Here is a 26,214-nt window from a genome sequence, read left to right as displayed (position 1 = left end):
TATTCTGCTGTTCGAAAAATGAGATTTAAGATTAGCCTAGATATTTTCAGATAATTTCTAAAGTTTTTTGAGAGGAGAAAAATCCTTCCATCTATGAACTAATACATAAAATCCAAGTCCGGAGGTCCACCACCCGCTCCCGCCCCAATCGCTCGCGCCTGCGCTTGCGCATTCCTCTCAGCGCGTTGGGGCGAGGACCAGGCCCTCCCTACCGGGACTACATTTCCCACAAGCCTCTGCACCTAGTTTCCTTCCGGCTTCCTTTCTGGTGTCGGCTCGGAGAGGTGAGTTGGTCTTGTGCATTGAGGAAATGGGCGCGGGGGCGGCGCGGGGGCGGCACGGGCCTCTGTGTGCACTGGGCTGAAGTGACTGTGTAGTTTGTGACTCTGACTGGACACTGGGCACCCTGGTGCGTCTTCTGTCCTCCTGCTTCAGGGCCGCACAGATGCAGCGGCCCAGAATGGCTCCGAGTTAGATTTATGAACCTCACAGTGAAGGCCCCTATCAAAAAGACGCAGAACAACAGCTCTCAGAACCACAGCTTAACCAGAGCTCCCTCCCAAGGCAGCTTTTGAGAACTCCGAGACGTATTCCAGCCCTGGTCTTTGTACTCTGGCCATTCTCACCCAGAAGGGTCAGCTTCTCCCCAGGCTCCTTCTTACTTCCATCGAGTTATGTGTGAGGTGGATGGCGGGAGCAAATGTGGTAGCGGGGGTGTGTCCTTAATCTGGACAGGCTGAGCTCCGAAAAAGGTGCAATGTGTCCAGATTCCCGTCTCCGTCCCCCAACCTGCTGATCTTTAGGAATGGAGTCAGAAAGGGGAAAATAATTATGTATATACAATTATATATGTGTGTGTGTATATATATATGTATATGATTATATATATGTTTATGTTTCCTCTTTGTTCCATGAAATGTAATTTTTATTTTTTTCTAGACGTGGGGACGTTTGCTTCTCCTGTGAAAGAGTGAAAAATCAGGTCGGACTGAAAAAAGATAAAGCGGCCCTGCCATTAATCTGGATGGGAGAGGATAGACAGATAAAGCAAGCTGCAGAGTTAATAGAAAACATTATTTCTGCCCAGGTCATGCAGCAGTTGTAAAATGCCATAAAGACTCCCTTTTTGAGAGTTTATAGCTTTCTTACCAGTGTTGCACCAGACCTGCCTTGCTGATTTTATTTTATCACTGGGGATACCCAGTTACTAAATTACCCTCACTTCACTTTCTAGCACTTAATCTCCAATTAATCCCTGCCGCTCCTATTCTCACCTCAGAAACAGCAGTCACTGAAGTATGGTTCCCCACTTCTTAAGAATCCTTCAGCTGGAATTCAGCTCTTTACAAAAGAGCTTTTCTTATCCCTCTCCTCCATCACATTCCAGCCATTCCTGTAGAATTTCCTCCCTCTCTTGAGTCAATAAATCTTATTTTGTTGGACTGTACAGGATTGTTACAGGTGGTCTTTAGTTGGTTAGGCTTTAACACCGGAATATCCTATCCATTGGCATGGTACTTTGTTCTTCCTTCCCAATGAATGGTGGAGAGGATGAGGGTAGAGTCCCCCCCACCTCCACCAAGGGTATCCTCTCCTCTCCAGTGGCTATTCAGATGAACATTTGGCAGTCATTTAATTCCACCTGTGAGCTGCTGCTTTCTAATAATTTGAATGGTCTGCAGGTAAACCTCATGCAGGGAGGCTAACTGTAGAGCTTTATTTTAGGCTGTGATTTATTATGATTTATTTATTACAGTTTAGTTGGAATCATACACTAGGTGTTTTGATCTTTTCCACTGCCCTGAGGTCAAAAGCAGGGAAAGATAGGAGATGGTTTGATTGGTGACATGGTCTTATGCTTTTGAAGCTTTTAGGAGTGGTAAGGTGATAGATTTTTAACAGAGAACTCTGTGTTAACAAGACAAGGGGTTACTAGTGGGAGGCAAGGGAAACATCAGTAGAAATTTGAAAATTGGTTTGAGGTTTTTCACGGCATGAGTTTGTTTCAGGCCACATATTTATGTGGTCTTATGACAGGCAGTTTAGTATAGTTGCAATATGGGTTATGGAGCCAAATTATCAGGGTGCTAATCCTAATCCTTTACCCTTAGAACTGGGTGAAGTTGGGGCAATTTATTTCATCTCTTTGTGCCACAGTTCCTTCATCTGTAAAAGGAGGATGATAATAGAACCTACTGTGTAGGGTTGCTAAGAATAGGTGAATTAATATATGTAAGGTCCTCAGATAATGCTTGATACATAAGTGCTCAGTAGATTTAGTTGATATTATTAAAGTGTGATCCATGTTTTTCCTCATCACCCAGATCCAAAAATTATGAGGATTTTGCCATGTATGCTTCATCCATCCACATACCCTCCCTTTGTAAATTGTTGTTAATCAAGAGGAATTGCCTATCAGTCTGAAGCTCTGAAATTTATTAGCATTCTCAGGAAGAGCGGGGCTGAGAAACTCAAACTTTTTGTGGAAGAAAAAAGAAAGCTCAGAAGAGAATTTTCTTTAATAACTGTGGGAAGAAGTATGTAGTATTCTTCATCTTCAGTGATATAGCTGATGTTTATTAAATGTTTATTTGCTACTTTAGTGTGTTATTATATGTAGTGTCTTATTTAATACTCATAACAATGCTTTGGGATAGAATCTATAGTTATCACCATTTCATATGGGAGGAATCTAAGGCTGAAAAGTTAGGTAACATATCCAAGGTAACACACTTAATAACTGTCAGAGCTGAGATTTATATCTTGGAAGTTTGACAGAAAAGCCTATGTTAGTAATTACAACAGTATACCAAATCTCATCATCACATCTACTTGAACAAATCCTTCCCACCTTACTCAGTAATCCATCATGAGGGAGGTGATATTAAGCTGATGACAGCAAGCACTGTCAAGTTATGTCCAGATTATAGCTGTGAGGTCTCTGTAAAAGGAGGATTTCATACAGTAAGATTTATGCCTTACAATTTTTATTTTAATGATGTTACATGCAAGGTTAGAAAAATAGGACAAGAAGATCTAATAGCAGTTGGAGGGCTTCATAGGCATCTTAGCCCAAAGGATTAGTTCAGAAGCAAAAGAAACCCATTTGTCAGGACGCTGTGAAAGGAAGCAGCCATGAGACTGCCATCAGTGCCTAAAAGATATCAGAGACTTTGTCATCCTTTTCTAGGTAGTACTCTAACATATGGGTAAATTAAATCATGGAGATGGTTCATGATTAAATCATGAATTAGACGCTGAAGTAAAGAAGAAAAGCCACTCAGGAAAAACAACAGCTGTTTTTAGAGTATCCTGAACTTTTTTCTTCAACAGAAGACTGGAAGAAAACTTGAATTGGGAAAGTCTTTCCCTTCTTCGGAGTATTTGCATACTTTAGGGTCACACTGTGTTTAATGTGGTGGTGAGTGTTGTGAGCTACCACTGTAAACATTTTAACTGGTCCTTCTAGGCACATGTGATTTTTTTTTTTCTGTCAAAATAGTTTAAGGCCACACATGCTGGGATTTTTTGTATTTAACATATTGGCTTTACCCATTTCATCAAAGTTAGGGCAACATCATCACTTTTTACTCTTTGCATGGTTTTCAGTGGTATAGATGCACTACAGTTTTTTTGTGGTTTTTTATTTATTTATTTTTTTATTTTTGCTGTGTTGGGTCTTCTGTTCTGTGCAAGGGCTTTCTCTAGTTGCGGCAAGCGGGGGCCGCTCTTCATCGCGGTGAGCGGGCCTCTCACTGTCGTGGCCTCTCCTGTTGCGGAGCACAGGCTCCAGACGTGCAGCCTCAGTAGTTGTGGCTCACGGGCCTAGTTGCTCCGCGGCATGTGGGATCCTCCCAGACCAGGGCTCAAACCCGTGTCCCCTGCATTGGCAGGCAGACTCTCAACCACTGCACCACCAGGTTAGCCCCCTGGCAGGAGTTCTTTAGACCCAACCAAGTTGTCATTTACTTGCCACGCAGTCTTAATTTGGATGTTTGGTGGTCGTCTGGGTGGATCTTTTCAAGTCCAAAGAGATAGAGCAATAGGAGAATGAGAAAGACTGGGGGGAAAGCCTTGGATTCAGTGTGCTTCTTCACGGCCAGAGAACTGGTCTTTGCCAGATCCTGCAGGCGACGTCAGCTGCCACTTAACGGGCTACTCGAATCTACATGGCTCAGGATAAGTCCCAGCCACCCTTCAGAGGGGAGCCATAGCCCAATAGGTGGATCGAGATTATGGCCTTTGAGGCCCCACATTGGGTGCCAGAAAAGATGTTGCAGGAAAGAGAGTGGGGTGCGAGAGGATGGTCACATCCCAAGTCATGTCTGAGTCCCTGGGATGGCCGCCAAGTGTGTGTTCTTGGCTTCGTGCAGGCAAGAATTCAAGAGCAAGACATAGTAAAGTGAAAGATTTATTCAGGGAGATACACACTTCATAGGCAGAGTGTGGGCCATCTTGGAAGGCAAGAGGCTGCACTACAGTTTATTTAATCATTCCCCAGTTTAATTTTCAGCTTTTATTTATTATAAACCAAATCTGTTCACATATCTCTGCAAACATCTCTATGTACATGTGCAAATAATTCCTTTAGTCCCAGAAGTGGAGTTTCTGGTTTACAGCGTTATGGGGTTTAAATGCTGTTTCACACAGTTCTAAATTTGGACCAACCTAGTGTGCTGTGACCTTGCTAATATCATCAGTCTTTAGATCTTTTGGCTCTCCCAGTCCAGTCGCTGTAAAGAGGTATTTTTTGGTTGCTTTAACACATTTCGTTAATTAGTAGTGAGGTCTAGTATCTTTTGAAAGGTTATTTCTATTTTTTAGTGAATTGCCCTTGCTCAGGTTTCTCTCAGTGAAGTAGAAATTCTACCCTTCAGAGGCAAAAACCAAAGTTGAAAGATGACTTTTTAGTTAGAGAAATGTGGACTCAAAGCACTGCCACTTAATAACTGCATCTGGGCAAATGATCTGACCCCTGAGCATCAGTTTTCTGAACTATGGAAAGGAGAGAGGAACTACTTTGCAGAACAATGCTGAGTGATGTACCTAAAGCAGCCATCACATGAAATTTCTCAATGAATGTTTGTTGTTGACTAACTGCAACAATCATGAATCCTCTACTGAAAGAGGGGGTGGAAAAGGACGTCATGGTATGAGAGGTTCTGATTGGGAAACAGAGTACTGAGTTGTCCGGGCTGGGGAAAGACCAGTGCAGCTTTACGTTGTCAGGAGCTGCCAGGCCCGATCTGTGTGGTTTTCAGTCTTTGTGTTTAGGAGGTTCAGGCAGGATCCTGGGGCTCATAGGAGGCTCTGTGTGGATGTTGTGGCCCTTTCTCAGCCCTGAAAAAATTGTACTGGAAAGGGGAGATGCTGCTTAGGACAGGTCTGAGGAATCCAGTGTCAGGACCAGATCCACACTGCCAGATGGGGAACTGGATAGAAATCCTCCCGCTAAAGTATCTGGGCTCTGCACAAAGATCATCATTGTTTAGCTGAGTTTTGTCAGGGCTTGGATTTCTTCAGACTTCCTATACTCTCCTCCAGTTGGGGATGAGAGCAATGTGGGTATAGCGGTGAGGAGTAGTTTGGAAGCAGGAATGGAAGAGAAAAAAAGCTCATACTAACATAAGTCATTTTGGGAGCTCTGAGGCACATCTGGTTTCATGGCTGCTTTTTCTTCTTCCAGATCTGGTTTATCTGGACTCTAGTTCTCCAACAGAGAAATCTTGAAAAGGACTGACCGGTTCTTGCAGTTGGAAACAATGGCCCATGTAAGTTGGTGTTTCTTCTTCATTTTTGAAATATTGCCAATTTCTAGGCCATGTTTCAGGATAAGGAATATTATCCTGAAACTTCCTATTTAACAGAATTCCATCCAAGAACCCACTCTAGTTCCTCTCATTCCTGTCAGAGTTAGGGACAAATAGCCCAGTGTCCCCTATGTGCCCCCTTCCCTTTTTTCCACTAATGTGGACCATCTCCTATCTACAGAATCTTCTGTCAAGAGCCATCAAGGAGCAAAAGTGAAATGCCTTGAGAAGAATGTGGGTATTCTCTGCAGAATGTCCCCCCATTAGCATTTTTGATTTTAGCTTTTGATTTTAATACCTAAACTTCAGAGAAAGCATACTTCTCTGAAATACAGTGATTTGGGGCCTAGTTTTATATGGGAAAAATTTACATCCCCAATACACAATTTGACATCTTTTAAAAGTTTTTTTAACTTTGTATTGCTGTATAATGTACATAGAGAATAGTACACAAATCAGAAGTGTGCAGCTGAATGAGTTTTCATAAATTGAGTATATCTATGCTATCAGCACTCAGGTCAAGAAAGAGAATATTACTAGCATTCACATGTCCCCCTTTCAGTCGCTTTCTACCTACCCAGTCCAAATGTAACCAAATGTAATCCTGACTTTGAACACCATACAATAATGTTGCCCATTTTTAGAACTTTATGTAAGTGAAATTGTATAGTTCAATGTAACTTTTTTTAAAACAGAAAACAATAGGAAGTTTTCCTATACTTTCCTATACTTTCCTATACTTCCTACTTCCTATAGCAGTAGGAAGTCTTGCTATATTCCAAATACAATTGCTGGATCATCAGAACCATCTGCAGATGTTTTGAAATGCATGCAGATATCATTAAAGGGGATGTGTATAAGTGGTACTGCTGGTGATAAGGGAGGCCTCAGAGCATCATACAGAGTGTGAGCCAGGCCTGCCATTATGTTCTCCTTGGAATTGCATTTGCAAAGTGCACTTCACATGTAGCCCCTGTTTTTGTCATTTTGTAAAATGAGTTCCTAAGAAGTTGGAAAAATATTGAAGAAACTTGTAGAGAAAGAAGCAAAGCAAGTGAGAAAAAAAAATTTGGTAAGAGACAGTGAAAGTACTAAAGCCAGAGATATCATGTGTGCACTGACCCACGTGTACTCTAATTCTGTCCTGGGGGAAATGTGTGAAGCTAGTTGGAGGGTTGGAGTTGATATATAATGCAGTATAATTCTTTGCTTTAAAATGATGGGAAAATAGGCACCCACCCAAAATGGTGGGAAAATAGTGTTAGAATGTCTTGATTTTCAAGAATGGACTATTAATATTAAATGGGAGATCCCTGTTTTGAACACTCCTTGATGATCTTGTGGTTTGATGAAATACAGAATTTGGTCTTATTTGACTGCTTATAGGGAAAACTCCAAACTTCTCCACAGACCTGAATTTTTTAAGTACATAAGATGAGATTTAGTATTGGCTGGTCTTAGTCCTTGTATGCGTTGAGATCTTATGGTATGTAAGGCTTTTAGGATTGGGTGGATTAGGTAGGGATATGATTGCAGCCTTGTATTGTGAGGCCTAAAAGTTCATATGCTGCCTTGATATCTTATCAGACCTAACCAAGAGTTCCGTGCTCTCCCCAGATGTGACCCCCATGCAATGGAAACGACTCTTTACCTGGCTAGTTTCCCTATCAGCTAGACCAGCTAAACCCCTCTTAGTCCTCAACCTAATAGGTTTCACCTCCTTGCCAGCCCACAGAATTATTCAAACAAGCTCATCACATCCTCCTGCATTGGCCAGGGACCCCTCATCCTCTTTTTACTATAAAGCCTGCCTCCCACAGATCCTGCATTTTCACCCTATTCCTGAGTGCAACCCCTGTGTGGCCCTGCATGACGTGTGGTGTCTTCCTCTGCCGGGCTGTGAGTATATGTGACTAATAACCTGCTGTCAGTCTCATCTGTCAGGTGTCGGATATTCAGTCATCTCATACCATTTAGGGTGAGGGATCCCTCCTTCAGCAATGGGGTGAGTAGGAGGTGATTGGAACAGAACTGCAAACAGAGAGGAAGAATGCGTCTCTCCACTGAGAGAAGGATACTAGGAGCAGAGTCCATCGTGTAGTTTTACAGGATGCGCTGGTTTAGAGCAGGGTTTCTCAACCTTGGAACTACACTTGACCTTTGAACAACGCAGGGATTAGGGACGCTGATCCTTTGTGCAGTTGAAAATCTGGCCCTCTGTATATGCCATTCCTCCATATCTGGAATTCCTCATTATATGCAGTTCTGCATCCACAGATTCAACCAACCGAGAATTGCATAATACTGTAGTGTTTACTATTGAAAAAAATATACGTATAACTGGTACCATGCAGTTCAAATCTGTGTTGTTCAAGTTTCAACTGTATTAATATTTTGAGCCAGAGAATATTTTATTGTGGGGGATTGTCCTCTGCATTGTAGGGTGTTTAACAGTATCCCTGGCCTCTACCAGTTAGACACTTCTAACACTCACACCCCTTCACCCTAGTTGTGCCTATCAAAATTGTCTCCAGACATGGCCAGATGTCTTCTGGGAAGTAAAATCACTCCTCATTGAAAACCACTGGTCCAGGGTGATACCTTTACCATTCGGTATCCTCTAACTCAGGAATGAGGAAAGATGTTCAGTGAGGGATGATGGATGATAAATAGTAAGAAAATCATCCACATGCATAAGTAATACATAAAGTAGAATGTGAGAGTTGAGGAAGATTTTTGAGACTGTATTGAATCCAGACATCTAAAGAGAGAGGAAAAAAAGATTGGATTTAATACATTTGAAATGTGGACTGCCATGTAGCAAATTTTCTAAAATTTACTAAAGAATTGGTCATAACAGGGAAGATGCTTATAATAAAATGTGACTTTATGGTGAACTTGAGTCTATTTTCTTAGAGATTTCATAGTACATTTCATTTTTATCAATGTTTTTTCATGATCAGTAAAGGGGAAAGAAGGTAGAAGACCTCATATTTCTTAAGAATTTGTGGTGGAGATACAGCTTGCAGAGGGTTTGTGTGCACAGTTTCATTTAACTGGAACTTCTTTTGGTTATTTTATTCCTTTCCAGGTATTTTTGGGTAAAAATTTAATCTCATCTGCACTCACAGGACTGTTCAGGACATGTAGCACTATGCTTCAGTGATACTAATTTTCTTACTGTCCTTACACATGTCATAAATTTGCTTGCTGTGTGCTCCCTCCCTCTCTGCAATGCAATCATTGATCTCTCTTTCCATTTAAAAAATATTTCATTTATTTTCACAAGTTATCCATGAGTTTTATTTTTTCAGGGTTCAGTGACATTCAGAGATGTGGCCATAGACTTCTCACAGGAAGAATGGGAATTCCTGGACTCAGCTCAGAGGGACTTATATAGGGATGTCATGTGGGAGAATTATAGCAACTTCATCTCACTAGGTAAGGCTATTTATCCCCAATTATACTGGCTTTCTCTTCTATCAATATCGGGACTATGTTTTGAGAAACTAGATAAAATTTTTCTCTCTGTTCCAAAGGAATGGTCCAAGCTTTGTTAGGTTGGAAGTAGGCCCCTCCTTTTAACACTTCATCACTCTCAGGTTCAGCAGGCTAGGTCCATCAGACTTTCTTCAGGCTCTGTTGTTTCCATGTTTCCTTAGTATTCAAGGGGCTGGGTTTGAATTCTGGGTTTTTTACGACAGACGCATTCTCCAAGAAACCAGGCTCGGAATTGATGTAGATGCTTAACCCTCCTTTATAATCCACCTGCAAAGAGAATACCTAGACTCAGGGATTCTGAGTCTCTTTAAAAATCAGAGGAGCCTGTAGAACTTACATAGTATGAGGTGGATCCACAAAGTTCATCTAAAACTCAAGTAAGTGCATTCTGTTTCCTATAACAGACATATTCAGTTCTACTTGCTTTGTGGTAGAAAGTTAAAGTCTAAGAACTTTGAAAAAAAAAAAAAAAGTCTAAGAACTTTGCATTCAACATTAAATGAATATCTTAGTAAGAATCTGAGGATGTCTGAGGAAGCTTCTTATTCTCTCAGCAAATTGATAACAATAAAAGTCAATAGCTAGTATACACACATATTATGTGTATATATACATATAACTGCATATACTTACATACTATTCTGAGCATTGTACGTTATTAATTAATCCTCGCAAAAACTCTATGAGAAATATGCTATTATTATCCTTATTTCAGATGAGAAAATTTAGGCACAAAATGTTAATAATTTGCAGAGGTAACATAGCAACAAAGGCAGGATATGAACCCATGCAGTCTGGATCCATATTCTGTGTTTTCAACTATTACAAAAGACTGCCTCTCAACAGAGCTTGTATGAGGTATGAGTTTAAATTGTTTTAAGGCCTCTTCTTACCCATCTGGTGTCTATTCCTTGTGGTCCTGAGGTTACCCTAGTATGAGTGTTCTTCAACTCCCTAGCATTTCTTTGCTCTTAGGCTTTATAAAGTACCATTTTGATCTATCGTTTATTATAAATTTAACCAAATCTGAACCTAAGGTCTTTGGGGCTTATAATTTCATGTCACATTATCTTTTAAGCAGGACCTTCCATTTCTAAACCAGATGTGATTACCTTATTGGATGAAGGGAAGGAGCCCTGGATGGTTGTAAGGGAAGGGACAAGAAGACATCACCCTGGTGAGTGAGGGCTTAGCAGGCATGGGGAAGTCATTACTGTAGGTAATAGCCAAGTATGTTAGGGTAGAGACATACCCTCGAGATGTTACACATCTCTCTTCAAAAGCCCATAGCCTGTGGAGAAAAGACCTGAGACCTAGGAAGCAAATTAAAATCTTTAACCTTTGGGCTAGCAAAGGAACTTCCTACTGGCCTTGATTACAACTCTCTGTTTCTTGTCTCATGTTTCTCTCCCACTTGAAAGAGAGAAACTGTTCTCAGTAGAAGGAAAAAAATGATAATAAATATGAGTTAAAATCAACAAAATAGAAAAAGAAAAAAAGTGAAAATTAATAAAGCTTAGAGTTGATTTCTTGAAAAGATCAACAAAATTGATAAACACCAACTTGACTAATCAAGAAAGAAAGAGAGACAATATAAATTACTAACACCAGGAATGAAAGAGAGGTTTTCACTTCACATTTTTACAACCATTAAAAAAATAAGAGAGGCTGCCCTGGTGGCACAGTGGTTGAGAGTCTGCCTGCCGATGCAGGGGACACAGGTTCGTGCCCCGGTCCTGGAAGATCCCACATGCCGCGGAGCTGCTGCGCCTGTGAGCCATGGCCGCTGAGCCTGCACATCTGGACCCTGTGCTCTGCAATGGGAGAGGCCACAACAGTGAGAGGCCCGCGTACCGCAAAAAAAAAAAAAAGAGAATACCATGAATAACTTTATGTCAGTAAATTTGACAACTTCAATGAAATGGAAAAATTCCTTGAAAAATATAGCTTACCAGACCTGACACAAGAGAAAAAAGAAAATATGAATAACTTCATATTTGCTAAAATAATTGAATCCATTATCAGAAGTCTTTCCAGAAAGAAAATGCTAGGCTCAGATGGTTTCACTGGTGAATTCTATTAAATATTTAAGGAAGAAATATTACAGTATTACACAAATTCCTTCAGAAAAAGAAAGAACTCCTTCCAATTCATTTTATGAGACTACTATAACTCTTTTACTAAGTTCATGAAGGATATAAGTCTATAATTTTTTTCCCTTTGGTAATTTCTATCCTTTGTGAATGTAGATGTAAAATGCTTAAAAAATATCAGGAAATTAAATCCAGCAATATATAAAAATGATGACCAAGTAGGGTTTATCCCAGGAAAACCCTATCTTGGTTTAACATTAAAAAATTAATCAGTGTAATTTAACATATTAACAGAAATGTGAGAAACCATGTGATCATCTCCATAGATGTAAAAATAGCATATGACAAAATTCAACATCCATTCATAATAAAAATTCTCAGGAAACTAGAAACTGAGGGGAGCTTCCTCAATCTGATAAGGGACATCTGCTGAAAAAATACTACATCATAAACTTCATCATACTTGATTGAAGAGTTTCCCCCAAGATTGTGAGCAAGGCAAGGATGCCCAGTCTCCCCAATTCTACTTAACATTGTATTGAAGGTTCTAGCATTGCAATAAGGCAAGAAAAAGAGATAAGAGATATTGTAAAGATCAGAAAGGAAGAAGTAAAACTATTTGGAGATGGCATAATTATATACTTAGAAAATTATAAGGAATCAAAATAACAGCTACTCAAAGCAATACTTGAAGATCACAGTAAGATCACAGGATACAAGGTTGAGCTACAAAAATCAATTGTGTTATTATAAACTAAGAGTGAAAAAAATTAGAAAATTAAAGTCAATTAAGAAAAATTAAAGTCAATTAAGTCAATTTACAGTAGTGTCAAAAAAACAAAATACTAAGGAATAAATTTGACAAAATGTGTAAAACCTCTATAATAAAAATGATGGAACATTGCTAAGAGAAATAAAAGAAGACCTAGTGAATAGAAAGATACCATTTTGGGGATGGGGACTCGGTATTGTAAAAATGTCTATTGTATAGATTCAACACAATTCCAGTCATAATCCTAGGAACTTTTGTTGTAGACATAAACAAGCTGATTCTAAAATTTATATGGAAAAGCAGTGGACTTAGCATGTCTAAAACAATCTTGAAAAAGGAAGAGCATATTATAGAACTTAGACTACATGACTTCAAGATACTTCAAGATATATTATAAAACTCTAATAATCAAGACATTATGGTGTTGGCTAAGGATCAACAAACAGAACAGAGACCCTAGATGTAAACCTCACATGCGCTTAAAGGGTCATTTATTTATTGACAAAGGCATCAAAGCATTCTAGTGGAGAAAGGAAAGTCTTTTCAACAACTGATGCTGGAATAGCTGGAAAAAAAATCTTGAACTCTGTCTCATTCCAAAATTAATTTGAGATGTATTTTAAACATAAATATAAAAAATAAACATTAAAAAATCTTAAAAGCCAAATATAAAAGCTAAGTATAAAAAATAAAATGAAAATTTAAGAACTAAGTATACATTTTATATATAAGAAATATAAAGCTTTTAGAGGAAAACATAGGGGAATGACTTGGTAGTAGGCAAAGGTTTCTTAGGAGAAAGCAATAACCATAAAAATTAAAAATTGATGTCACAATTTATCCAAATTAAAAACTTTGTCTCATCAAAATATACTAATAAAAAAATGAATAGGTGAGTCAGAGACTGAGAGAAAACGGTAGTAAAACAAAGGACCAGTATCCAGCCTCCACTACAACTCAACAGTATAATGATGAACAACCCAATTAAAAAATGGGTAAAAGGTACATCCATACCATGGAATAATACTCACCAACAAAAAGGAATACATCATTAATACACACAACGACTTGGATGAACCTCAAGGAAATTATGCTGAGTGAGAAAAACCAATCACAGAAGGTTATATACTGTATGACTAATTGTCTAATATTTATGAAATAATAAAATTACAGAGATGGGAAATGGATTAGTGGTTGCCAGGGGTTAGGAACATAGGGAGGGGAGGAGATGGTTGGGCTATAAAGGAATAACACAAGGGAGTCTTGTGGTTATGATATAGTTGAGTATGTTCATTGTGGTAGCGGTTATGCAAGGCTATACATGTGATAAAATTGCATAGAACTATATACATACACATACATGATGGCATGTATAACTGGTGAAATCTAAGTAAGCCCTATGGATTATACCAAGGGTAATTTCTTGGTTTGAATATTGTACTATAGTTTGTAAGATGTTAACATTGAAAGGGGCTGGGTGAAGCCTGCATGAGACTTTCCTGTACATTTCTTTGCAACCTCCTGTGAATCTACAGTTATTTCAAAATAAAAAGTAAATAAAAATGTCCTGTTGGGGGTGATAGGTAAAAGATTTGACAAAGAGAGGAGCTACTCTTTTTTCTTGATCAATGACTACAATTCATCTATATCTAAATCTGTATTAGGCAGCTCAGGCTGCCATAACAAAATACCATGGACTGAGTGACTTAGACAACAGAAATGTATTTTCTCCTAATTCTGGTCACTAGAACTCTGAGATTGGCATTTTGGGGCCTGATGAGGGCTCTCTTCCTGGCTTGCAGATGGCCCTGTTCTCACACTGTCCTCACATGGTGAAGAGAGAGAGCACAATCTCTCTCTTCCTCCTGTAAGACCACCAGTCCTATCCTATCCTATTCTACCCACCAGTCCTGTGAATTAGGACTCCACCCTTATTACTTCACTTAACCTTAATTACCTCCTAAAAGCACTTTCTCCAAATACAGTCACATTGGGTGTCAGGGCTTAAATGTATAATTTTGGAGGGACACAATTTGGTCCATAGCAATATCTATATGGGATCCAGTTTCTTTCCAGTCTAACTAATATATATATATTTGCTTGCCTAAAAATATGTTCGTTCATTTATTCGGCAAATACTTGTGTGCCCAGTCTGAAACAAGCACTGTCCTAGACACCAGTAGGACAATCGTGAACAAGAGTGGTAGTTTCCAGCAGTCTTGCTGTTTACATTTTAATAGGAGAAAGGACATTAACTAAACAAGTAAATGAATAAACAATATTATATACTGACAAGTGTTATTACTAAGAAAAGTGAGAAGAAGAGGGATAGAAATTGGCAGGTGTAAACAGGTTTGTTTTAGGGTTGTTGGGGCTTTTTGAGGAGGTGATATTCGAGTGGAAACATGAAAAAAGAGCTCAAACCATATGAATATCTAAAGCAAGAAGCAAGAGCAGTCCTAATGGAACAGTAAATGCAGAGGTCTTGGGTCGGAGGAAAAAAGGCTTTGATGTTTGAGGAACAGCAAGAAGACCAGGATGATTACTCAAAAGGTAAGTGAAAAGTAGAGTAACAAGATGAAGTCAGAAAGTTAGGCAAGGGCTAAATCTTGTAAACGTTTGTATGTCATAGGGGAAGGCATGTGACTTTTATTTTTATTTTTTGCCCTGTTGCACTGCTTGCCAGATCTCAGTTCCCCAACCAGGGATTGAACCCGGGCCACAGCAGTGAAAGCCTGAAATCCTAACCCCTAGGCCACCAGGGAACTCCTGGCATGTGATTTTTAAGTGTGATAGGCATTGGAGGTTTCTGAGCAGGGGAATGACATGAGCTGATTTATTTTATAATTATCACTCTATGGAGAATAGATCGAATGGGGGCAAGATGGAGAGTAGGAAGACCAATTAGGAGGCTATTTCATTTGTCCCAGTGGAATATGGTAGTGGTTTTTAATTAATTAATTTATTTATATTTATGGCTGCATTGGGTCTTTGTTGTTGCATGTGGGCTTTCTCTAGTTGCAGCGAGTGGGGGCTACTCCTTGTTGCGGTGCACAGGCTTCTCATTGCAGTGGCCTCTCCTGTTGTGGAGCATGGGCTCCAGGCACGGGGGCTTCAGTAGTTGTGGCACGAGGGCTCAGTAGATGTGGCTCGTAGGCTTTAGAGCGCAGGCTCAGTAGTTGTGGCCCATGGGATTAGTTGCTCCGTGGCATGTGGGATCTTCCCAGACCAGGGCTCGAACCCGTGTCCCCTGCATCGGCAGGTGGATTCTTAACCACTGTGCCACCAGGGAAGTCCCTGATAGTGATTTGAATGGTACTGGTGGGATGACAGATATTAGGTTCATGGTGGGTTTGTCCAGAAGATACTGGGCTGCTCCTCTGTCTGGATCCTCTCCTCTTCTCACTGGTACTCCCTAACCTATACAAGGCTGCCCCCACAAGTGGATGTCCTCTTTACCCAGATTGGACTCCCCACACAGCCTCCTCCCCCCTATGTAGATAAGGAGCATCTTTGTCTTTTAATTGGTATATTTTATCCATCTACATTTAAGTAATTTTCTTATATATTTGGGCTTAAATCTGCTGTCTTCCTAGTTTTTTCTGTTTGTTCAACATGTCCTTTCTTCCTTTTTTCCATCTCCTGCCTATTTTTGGATTAATCATGTATTTTTCTTTTTTTTTTTTTGCGGTATGCGGGCCTCTCACTGTTGTGGCCTCTCCCATTGCGGAGCACAGGCTCCGGATGCGCAGGCTCAGCGGCCATGGCTCACGGGCCCAGCCGCTCCGCGGCATGTGGGATCTTCCCGGACCGGGGCACGAACCCGTGTCCCCTGCATCAGCAGGCGGGCTCTCAACCACTGCGCCACCAGGGAAGCCCTGTTAAAGCTATTTGTTAAAATATATATATTTTTTAATCTTTAGGCTCTGTGGTCTGGCAAAGGGATTTTTTTTTTAATTTATTATTTTTTTTGGCTGCTCTGTGCAGCTTGCAGGATCTTAGTTCCCCAACCGGGGATTGAACCTGTACCCTTGGTAGTGAAAGCATGGAGTCCTAACCACTGGACTGCCAGGGAATTCCCATAAAGCTATCTGTTAAATTTTTAATTTTACTTATTGTAATTTTAAGTTATAAAAATTCTATTTGGATATTTTTAATGAATTCTACTTCTGGTTAAATTCTCCATCTTATATATGTTTTCTTGGAATTTTTGAAAAATATTCATTTGGTTGTGTGGGGCCTTAGTTGCGGCAGGTGGGCTCCTAAGTTGTGGCTTGTGGGCTCCTTAGTTGCAGCATGTGGGCTCCTTAGTTGCGGCAGGTGGGCTCCTTAGTTGCGGCAGGCAGGCTCCTTAGTTGCAGCTCCAGGGCTCCTTACTTGCGGCTCCCCAGCTCCTTAGTTGTGGCACATGGGCTCCTTAGTTGTGGCTCACCAGCTCATTAGTTGTGGCACACGGGCTCCTCAGTTTGGCATGTGAACTCTTAGTTGTGGCATGCATGTGGGATCTAGTTCCCTGGCTGGGGATTGAACCCAGGCCCCCTGCATTGGGAGTGCGGAGTCTTAGCCACTGTGCCACCAGGGAAGCCCCTGTGTTTTTGGAATATTAATCACAGTTTTGTAATAGCTTGGGCCTGTTTCTGTTGTCTGCTTAACCTCTTGGTGTTTTAGTCATTTTTCTCCAGTCTTTTATACCTGATTATTTATAGTCAAATTCTGGACATTGTGTTTGAAAATTTTTAGAGGCTCTGAAAGTTTCTGAACAATATGTTGTCTTTCTTCAGAGATGATTTTATTTGCCTCTGGTAGGCATACAGAGCATGGGCTGATGAACTTCATCCACTTAAGAATAGTCTGTTTACTGCCTGTTTGTAGCTCTTCTGGGGTCTCAGCTGAAAGTCTGGGATGATTATTAGGAAACTTCCTCTTTAGAGGGATCTGGACTCCAATTTCTGTCTCCCTAGCACTTTGAGACTGCCAAAATCTCTACTTGGACCTTTAGCCTTTTAGAAGTTACTTTCTGCTTAATTTCATGGCCTTGATAGATGCTCAGTTTGAGAGTCAGCAAATACCTCAGGGGAAATTCCATGCAGAGTGTTGGCTGAATTCAACATGTTTGCTTTCTCTCCAGGATGTTGGCTGTCCAGTCCTGGCTGCTTTGGTTGTTCATTAGTATCATCAAACAATTATTTTAATTAACCATTTCAGTTGTCTTGGGTGGGTTAGTCTAAAACTAGCTTCTCTGTCATAGTCAGAAACAGAAGTCTCCTTTCCCACCTCTTCTTATAGTATTTCTATATTTTAGAGTAAATAACATGTAAATTATGTTCTGTAACCCTAATCCTCACATTATTAACACATTTTGTTAAAATTAGTCATAGAGTTAAAAAGTTTCAATACTCATACCAATTGTTATGACATAGTTTTGATTTTCCTTCTTTCCAGATCTCTCTTTCTTTTCTTAATTTATTCTTTACTGAATTCCTCAAGAAAGGCAGATGGGTCCTAATGAAATTTACATATCTTCTAATTTACTTTATTCAAGTACATAATATTGTTATCAACAATGTTTTTTTATCATTTTATTTTGAATTATTGAATTTTATTTTATTTTTTTTAAACAGTAGGTTCTTATTAGTCATCCATTTTATACACATCAGTGTATACATGTCAATCCCAATCTCCCAATTCATCACACCACCACCACCACCACCCCCCGCCACTTCCCCCCTTGGTGTCCATACGTTTGTTCTCTACATTTGTCTCAATTTCTGCCCTTCAAACCAGTTCATCTGTACCATTTTTCTAGGTTCCACATATATGTGTTAATATGCGGTATTTGATTTTCTGTTTCTGACTTACTCCACTCTATGACAGTCTCTAGATCCATCCACGTCTCAACAGATGACCCAATTTCGTTCCTTTTTATGGCTGAGTAATATTCCATTGTATATATGTACCACATCTTCTTTATCCATTTGTCTGTCGATGAGCATTTAGGTTGCTTCCATGACCTGGCTATTGTATGTAGTGCTGCAATGAACATTGGGGTGCATATGTCTTTTTGAATTATGGTTTTCTCTGGGTATATGCCCAGTAGTGGGATTGCTGGATCATATGGTAATTCTATTTTTAGTTTTTTAAAGAACCTCCATACTGTTCTCCATAGTGGCTGTATCAATTTACATTCCCACCAACAGTGCAAGAGGGTTCCCTTTCTCCACACCCTCTCCAGCATTTGTTGTATGTAGATTTTCTGACTATGCCCATTCCAACTGGTGTGAGGTGATACCTCATTGTAGTTTTGATTTGCATTTCTCTAATAATTAGTGATGTTGAGCAGCTTTTCATGTGTCTCTTGGCCATCTGTATGTCTTCTTTGGAGAAATGTCTATTTAGGTCTTCTGCCGAGTTTTGGATTGGGTTGTTTGTTTTTTTATTGTTGAGCTGCATGAGCTGTTTATATATTTTGGAGATTAATCGTTTGTCCATTGATTCATTTGCAAATATCTTCTCCCATTTTGAGGGTTGTCTTTTCATCTTGTTTATTGTTTCCTTTGCTGTGCAAAAGCTTTGAAGTTTCATTAGGTCCCATTTGTTTATTTTTGTATTTATTTCCATTACTCTAGGAGGTGGATCAAAAAAAATCTTGTTGTGAGTGTTCTTCCTGTGTTTTCCTCCAAGAGTTTTATAGTGTCCGATCTTAGATTTAGGTCTATAATCCATTTTGAGTTTATTTTTGTGTATGGTGTTAGGGAGTGTTCTAATTTCATTCTTTTAAATGTACCTGTCCAGTTTTACCAGCACCACTTATTGAAGAGACTGTCTTTTCTCCATTGTATATCCTTGTCTCCTTTGTATATCTTTGCCTCCTTTGTCATAGATTAGTTGACCATAGGTGCGTGAGTTTATCTCTGTGCTTTCTATCATGTTCCATTGATCTGTATTTCTGTTTTTGTGCTAGTACCATATTGTTTTGATTACTCTAGCTTTGTAGTATAGTCTGAAGTCAGGGAGTCTGATTCCTCCAGCTCTGTTTTTTTCCCTCAAGACTGCTTTTGCTATTCAGGGTCTTTTGTGTCTCCATGCAAATTTAAAGATTTTTTTGTTCTAGTTCCACAAAAATGCCATTGGTAATTTGTTAGGGATTGCTTTGAATCTGTAGATTGCTTTGGGTAGTATAGTCATTTTCACAATGTTCATTCTTCCAATCCAAGAACATGGTATATCTCTCCATCTGTTGGTATCATCTTTAATTTCTTTCATCAGTGTCTTATAGTTTTCTGCATGCAGGTCTTTTGTCTCCCTCAGTAGGTTTATTCCTAGGCAGTTTATTCTTTTTGTTGCAGTGGTAAATGGGACTGTTTCCTTCATTTCTCTTTCAGATTTTTCATCATTAGTGTATAGGAATGCAAGAGATTTCTGTGCATTAATTTTGTATCCTGCAACTTTACCAGATTCATTGATTAGCTCTAGTAGTTTTCTGGTAGCATCTTTAGGATTCTCTATGTATAGTATCATGTCATCTGCAAAGAGTGAGAGTTTTACTTCTTCTTTTCCAATTTGTATTCCTTTTATTTCTTTTTCTTCTCTGATTGCCGTGGGTAGGACTTCCAAAACTATGTTGAATAATAGTGGTGAGAGTGGACATTTTTGTCTTGTTCCTGATCTTAGAGGAAATGCTTTCAGTTTTTCCCCATGGAGAATGAGGTTTGCTGTGGGTTTGTCGTATATGGCCTTTATTATGTTGAGGTAGGTTCCCTCTATACCCACTTTCTGGAGAGTTTTTATCATAAATGGGTGTTGAATTTTGTCAAAAGCATTTTCTGCATCTGTTGAGATGATCATATGGTTTTCGTTCTTCAATTTGTTAATATGGTGTATCACATTGATTGATTTGCATATACTGAAGAATTCTTGCATCCCTGGGATAAATCCCACTTGATCATGGCATATGGTCCTTTTAATGTGCTGTTGGATTCTGTTTGCTAGTATTTTGTTGAGGATTTTTGCATCTATGTCCATCAGTGATATTGGTCTGTAATTTCCTTTTTTTGTAGTATCTTTGTCTGGCTTTGGTTTCAGGGTGATGGTGGCCTCATAGAATGAGTTTGGGAGTGTTCCTTCCGCTGCAATTTTTTGGAAGAGTTTGAAAAGGATGGGTGTTAGCTCTTTTCTAAATGTTTGATAGGATTCACCTGTGAAGCCATCTGGTCCTGGACTTTTGTTTGTTAGAAGATTTTTAATCACAGTTTCAATTTCATTACTTGTGATTGGTCTGTTCATATTTTCTATTTCTTTTGTATTTCTTTTTCCTGGTTCAGTCTTGGAAGGTTTTACCTTTCTAAGAATTTGTCCATTTCTTCCAGGTTGTCCATTTTATTGGCATAGAGTTGCTTGTAGTAGTCTCTTAAGATGCTTTGTATTTCAGTGGTGTCTATTGTAACTTCTCCTTTTTCATTTCTAATTTTACTGATTTGAGTCCTCTCCCTCTTTTTCTTGATGAGTCTGGCTAATGGTTTATCAATTTTGTTTATCTTCTCAAAGAACCAGCTTTTAGTTTTATTGATCCTTGCTACTGTTTTCTTTGTTTCTATTTCATTTATTTCTGCTCTGATCTTTATGATTTCTTTCCTTCTGCTAACTTTGGGTTGTTTTGTTCTTCCTTCTCTAGTTCCTTTAAGTGTAAGGTTAGATTGTTTATTTGAGATTTTTCTTGTTTCTTGAGGTAGGCTTGTATAACTATAATCTTCCCTCTTAGAACTGCTTTTGCCACATCCCATAGGTTTTGGACCGTCGTGTTTTCATTGTCATTTGTCTGTAAGTATTTTTTGATATCCTCTTTGATTTCTTCAGTGATCTCCTGGTTATTTAGTAACGTATTGTTTAGCCTCTATGTGTTTGTGTTTTTTACGTTATTTTCCCTGTCATTGATTTCTAATTGCATAGCGTTATGGTTAGAAAGGTTGCTTGATATGATTTCAATTTTCTTAAATTTACTGAGGCTTGATTTGTGACCCATGACGTGATCTATCCTGGAGAATGTTCCGTGCACACTTTAGAAGAAAGTATAATCTGCTGTTTTTCGATGGAATGTCTTATAAATATCAATTAAATCTATCTGGTCTATTGTGTCATTTAAAGCTTCTGTTTCCTTATTTATTTTCATTTTGGATGATCTGTCCATTGGTGTAAGTGAGGTGTTAAAGTCCCCCACTATTATTGTGTTACTGTCGATTTCCTCTTTTATAGCTGTTAGCAGTTGCCTTATGTATTGAGGTGCTCCTGTGTTGGGTGCATATATATTAATAATTGTTATATCTTCTTATTGGATTGATCCCTTGATCATTATGTAGTGTCCTTCCTTGTCTCTTGTAACATTCTTTATTTTAAAGTCTATTTTATCTGTTACGAGTATTGTTACCCTAGCTTTCTTTTGATTTCCATTTGTATGGAATATCTTTTTCCATCCCTTCACTTTCAGTCTCTATGTGTCCGTAGGTCTGAAGTGGGTCGCTTGTATACAGCATATATATGAGTCTTGTTTTTGTATCCGTTCTGCAAGCCTGTCTTTTGGTTGTAGCATTTAATCCATTCACGTTTAAGGTAATTATCGATATGTACCTATGACCATTTTCTTAATTGTTTTGGGTTTGTTTTTGTAGGTCCTTTTCTTCTCTTGTGTTTCCCACTTAGAGAAGTTCCTTTAGCATTTGTTGTAGAGCTGGTTTGGTGGTGCTGAATTCTCTTAGCTTTTGCTTGTCTGTAAAACTTTTGATTTCTCCACCGAATCTGAATGAGATCATTGCTGGGTAGAGTAATCTTGGTTGTAGGTTTCATCACTTTAAGTGTATCATGCCACTCCCTTCTGGCTTGTAGAGTTTCTGCTGAGAAATCAGCTGTTAACCTTATGGGAGTTCCCTTGTATGTTATTTGTTATTTTTCCCTTGCTGCTTTCAATAAGTTTTCTTTGTCTTTAATTTTTGCCAATTTGATTACTATGTGTCTCGGCGTATTTCTCCTTGGGTTTATCCTGTATGGGACTCTCTGCACTTCCTGGAATTGGGTGGCTATTTACTTTCCCATGTTAGGGAAGTTTTTGACTATAATCTCTTCAAATATTTTCTTGGGTCCTTTCTCTCTCTCTTCTCCTTCTGGGACCCCTATAATGCGAATGTTGTTGCATTTAATGGTGTCCCCAAGGTCTCTTAGGCTGTCTTCATTTCTTTTCATTCTTTTTTCTTTATTCTGTTCCACAGCAGTGAATTCTTCCATTCTGTCTTCCAGGTCACTTATCCGTTCTTCTGCTTCAGTTATTCTGCTATTGATTCCTTCTAGTGTATCTTTCATTTCAATTATTGTATTGTTCATCTCTGTTTGTTTGTTCTTTAATTCTTCTAAATCTTTGTTAAACATTTCTTGTATCTTCTCGATCTTTGCCTCCATTCTTTTTCCAAGTTCCTGCATCATCTTCACTATCATTATTCTGAATTCTTTTTCTGGAAGGTTGCCTATCTCCACTTCATTTAGTTGTTTTTCTGGTGTTTTATCTTGTTCCTTCATCTGGTACATAGCCCTTTGCCTTTTCATTTTGTCTATCTTTCTGTGAATGTGGGTTTTGTTCCACAGGCTGCAGGATTGTAGTTCTTCTTGCTTCTCAACAATATGTTTAACCTGAAAATTTTTTAATGTTTTAATGCAGTTTTTTGTCATCAATGTCAATATTATTTTTGTTATTTTTTATTTTTTTTAAAGTATGTATTGTAATTTATTTTGATTGCTTCAGGTGTTAGTTGCAGGCACACAGGATCTTCGTTAAGGCTTGCAGGATCTTTTCATTGTGGCACACAGGCTCTTTGTTGTGTCACTTGGGCTTCTCTCTAGTTGTGGTGTACAGGCTCCAGGGCACGTGGGCTCTGTAGTTAGTGACACACAGCCTCTCTAGTTGAGGCGCGCGAGCTCAGTAGTTGTCGTGCACAGGCTTAGTTGTCCCGTGGCATGTGGAATCTTAGTTCTCTGACCAGGGATCAAACCTGCGTCCCCTGCATTGGAAGGTGGATTGTTCACCACTGGACCACCAGGGAAGTCCCTGTATGATTACTGGAGCTTTTTAGTGTACCTCTACTAACCTTTGGAGTATTCCCTTCTTATTAGTCTTCTTTTCCAGTTTTTAAAAAATTCTTGGTTATTTCTCCATATAGATTCTTGAAGTAACATGTCTAATTCTAGGAAAAAATAAATTCATTCGTATTTTTAATTTGGATTGTGTTAATTTTATTCTACCTCTCTGTTTGCATAAAATGCATCTGTTGGATCTTACAGCAAGATTGCTTTTCTAAGGAGCATTATAAGAAAGAAATAAATCATTTGACTGGCATATTATTCTGTTAAAAGACTAACTTTCTAGTTCTAGAAGAGAATAAATTATTTTCTTCTTCCGCTTGTTGAGTAGAATTTTCCACTGGGATTCAGAATCACAGAGTATCAGTTAAAACTGCAAGCCACCTTACGGCCACCCCTCTTATGCTTTTGGGATCTCTCAGGAAGGAGCCACATGGTGCTGATTTCTCTGAAAGCTGCTTTCTCCAAAGCAGAGCAGCACTTCGTCCAGGAGGTCTCAGAATTTTGCAGCTCAGGTGGAGTCATATCCTGATCTCTTTGGTTGCCCTGCTGAGACATCCTCCAGACTTTCCATGTTTTGGGGTCTGCTTGTGTTACCCTAAGAAATAGGGACTGCGTAGTGTAATCTCGTGGAGGTTTACCTGGATTTAGGGTGTCAGCTACCCCAGTTTTTCAGTGATAGCTATATATTTGTGTAGAAAACCCCAAACAAAAATATTTCGCTAACCCTTTTAAAACATATACTTAAGGGCTTCCCTGATGGCTCAGTGGTTTAGAATTCATCTGCCAATGCAGGGGACATGGATTCGAGCCCTGGTCTGGGAAGATCCCACATGCCACGGAGCAACTAAGACCGTGTGCCACAACTACTGAGCCCACATGCCACAACTTCTGAAGCCAACATGCCTAGAGCCCATGGTCCACAACAAGAGAAGCCACCGTAATGAGGAGCCCACGCAGCACAACAAAGAGTACCCCCCACTTACTGCAACTAGAGAAAGCCAGCTCACAGCAATGAAGACCCAATGCAGGCAAAAATAAATTAATTAATTAAAAATGTTTTAAAAATAATAAAACATATACTTAAAAACCATTTACACAAATGGATTTAAAGTGTAGTGTTGATCCTTAATTCGAATCAGTGTAGCATTATTGCATTGCATTAGGCCACTTATATCTCTGACCTACAGGTTTTTTCCATTCTAGGTGATAATCTGGTGACTAAAGAAAGCCATTACAAATTAATTTTTGGAACAGAGTTTGGGCAAAAAGAAAAATAACTTTTAGAGTTCATAATTAAATATTTCAGAATAAAAAGAAGTAGAATATAGGTGAGTTAGAGGGACAAGACACTTTACATTCATTTTTTAAAAAATAGACTTCATTCATAGTCTCCATTCACAGAAAAATTGAATGGAAGGTACAGAAAATTTCCACATACTCCCTGAGGATTGCATTATTTTTATAAGTTAGTGGGAATCTACATCTTTTTTGTGTTTACATTTTTATACTTTAAAAAATTCAGTTTATTGATGAATATATAATTGACATACATTAAAATTCACTCTTTTTAGTATCCAGTTTTAGGCATTTTAATAAACGTATATAGTTATGTAACTACCACCACAATCAATTTTTAGAACAGTTCCTAAGTCTCCTCATGCTCCCAGTGTTTGTTCACTAAGTTAAATCTAGCTTTTGGGCTAAGAAATACATTTTTTATCATGTTAAGGAAGTAACTGTATATTCCTATTACTTTGAGTGCTTTTTTTATAAATAATGAGTGCTGAGTTAATGTCAGATGGCTTTCCAGTGTCTTTAGAAATAAGTGTATAATTTTAATCCTTAGAATAATTAATATTATAGGGATTTCCTTGGCAGTCCAGTGGTTAAGACTCCATGCTTCCAATGCAGGGGGCATGGGTTCAATCCCTGGTCAGGTAACTAAGATTCCACATGCCGTGTGGCCAAAAAAATAAAATAAAATAAAAATAAATTTTAAAAATGAATAATTAATATTATAAATTTTTTAGAAGATTTACTAATGTTGAACTGCCCTTCCGTTCTCAGGGTAAGCCACGATTAGTTATGATATATTTTCTTTTAGTGTGCTATGAGTTTTGGCATGAATTTTTATAAGTGATATTGGCATATAGCTTTCCTTTACTAGGTTTAGATTTCATTTTTAAACTCACTTAAAAATAGTTTGGGGGGCTTCCCTGGTGGCGCAGTGGTTAAGAATCCACTTGCCTATGCAGGGGACATGGGTTCGATCCCTGGTCCAGGAAGATCCCACATGCCATGGAGCAACTAAGCCCATGCGCCACAACTACTAAGCCTGCGTGCCACAACTACTGAAGCCTAAGTGCCTAGAGCCCATGCTCTGCAACAAGAGCAATGAGAAGCCTGCACACCGCAACCAAGAATAGCCCCTGCTCGCTGCAGCTAGAGAAAGCCCACGTGCAACAACGAAGACCAAACACAGCCAAAAATAAAATAAACTTTAAAAAATAACTTGGAAAAAAAAATAACTTGGAATTATTTTCTTATTTTTAACATGCTGGGCTACTTTAAATATTGGGCTACATGCTTTCTAAAGTTTTGATAATCTTCAAGATAGTTTTTGGAGAAGGTCTTTGACTACTTTCTCTATATTTTCTTAGAAAATTACCCTTTATTGCCATAGTAGTTCCTTACGATTTTCAAAATATTCTGTTTTATTAATAATTTGTTAGTGTCAAGAAGTGTAAAGGGTCTGAAATTTTACCCTACTTGCAAGCTAACAAGTAGCCGACAGCAGTGTCATGGATGCTGGCAGAAGACACAAGACTCCTAATCCAAAGGCAGAGGATTTTATTGCTCAAAGCACAACAAGCAGCATGAACATCAACATATTTGCCTTGTTCCTCTTTGCCCACAA

The 26,214-nt window shown here is 38.9% G+C and overlaps 1 protein-coding gene across 3 annotated transcripts in view; it reads left to right on the top strand.

Moving 5' to 3' along the window:
- Positions 1-252: 252 nt before the first annotated feature.
- The window catches only part of ZFP14 (ZFP14 zinc finger protein), a 35,488-nt gene continuing 9,526 nt past the window's right edge, over positions 253-26,214 (top strand). Inside the window, exons 1-5 of one of the 3 annotated variants that reach the window (XM_032614539.1) lie at positions 253-284; positions 940-982; positions 5,687-5,771; positions 9,125-9,251; positions 10,390-10,488. In XM_032614539.1, coding sequence (XP_032470430.1) covers positions 5,763-5,771; positions 9,125-9,251; positions 10,390-10,488 — 235 coding nt within the window. In that variant the 5' untranslated portion in view covers positions 253-284; positions 940-982; positions 5,687-5,762. Of the gene's footprint in view, positions 285-939; positions 983-5,686; positions 5,772-7,616; positions 7,710-9,124; positions 9,252-10,389; positions 10,489-26,214 lie in introns of those variants that run through there. The other 2 variants (XM_032614540.1, XM_032614538.1) reach the window with 2 other exon arrangements.

Source organism: Phocoena sinus, chromosome 19, assembly GCF_008692025.1.
Source record: "Phocoena sinus isolate mPhoSin1 chromosome 19, mPhoSin1.pri, whole genome shotgun sequence".
In the NCBI taxonomy this organism is placed as follows: Eukaryota; Metazoa; Chordata; class Mammalia; order Artiodactyla; family Phocoenidae; genus Phocoena; species Phocoena sinus.
This window is presented reverse-complemented; position numbering and strand designations above follow the sequence as displayed.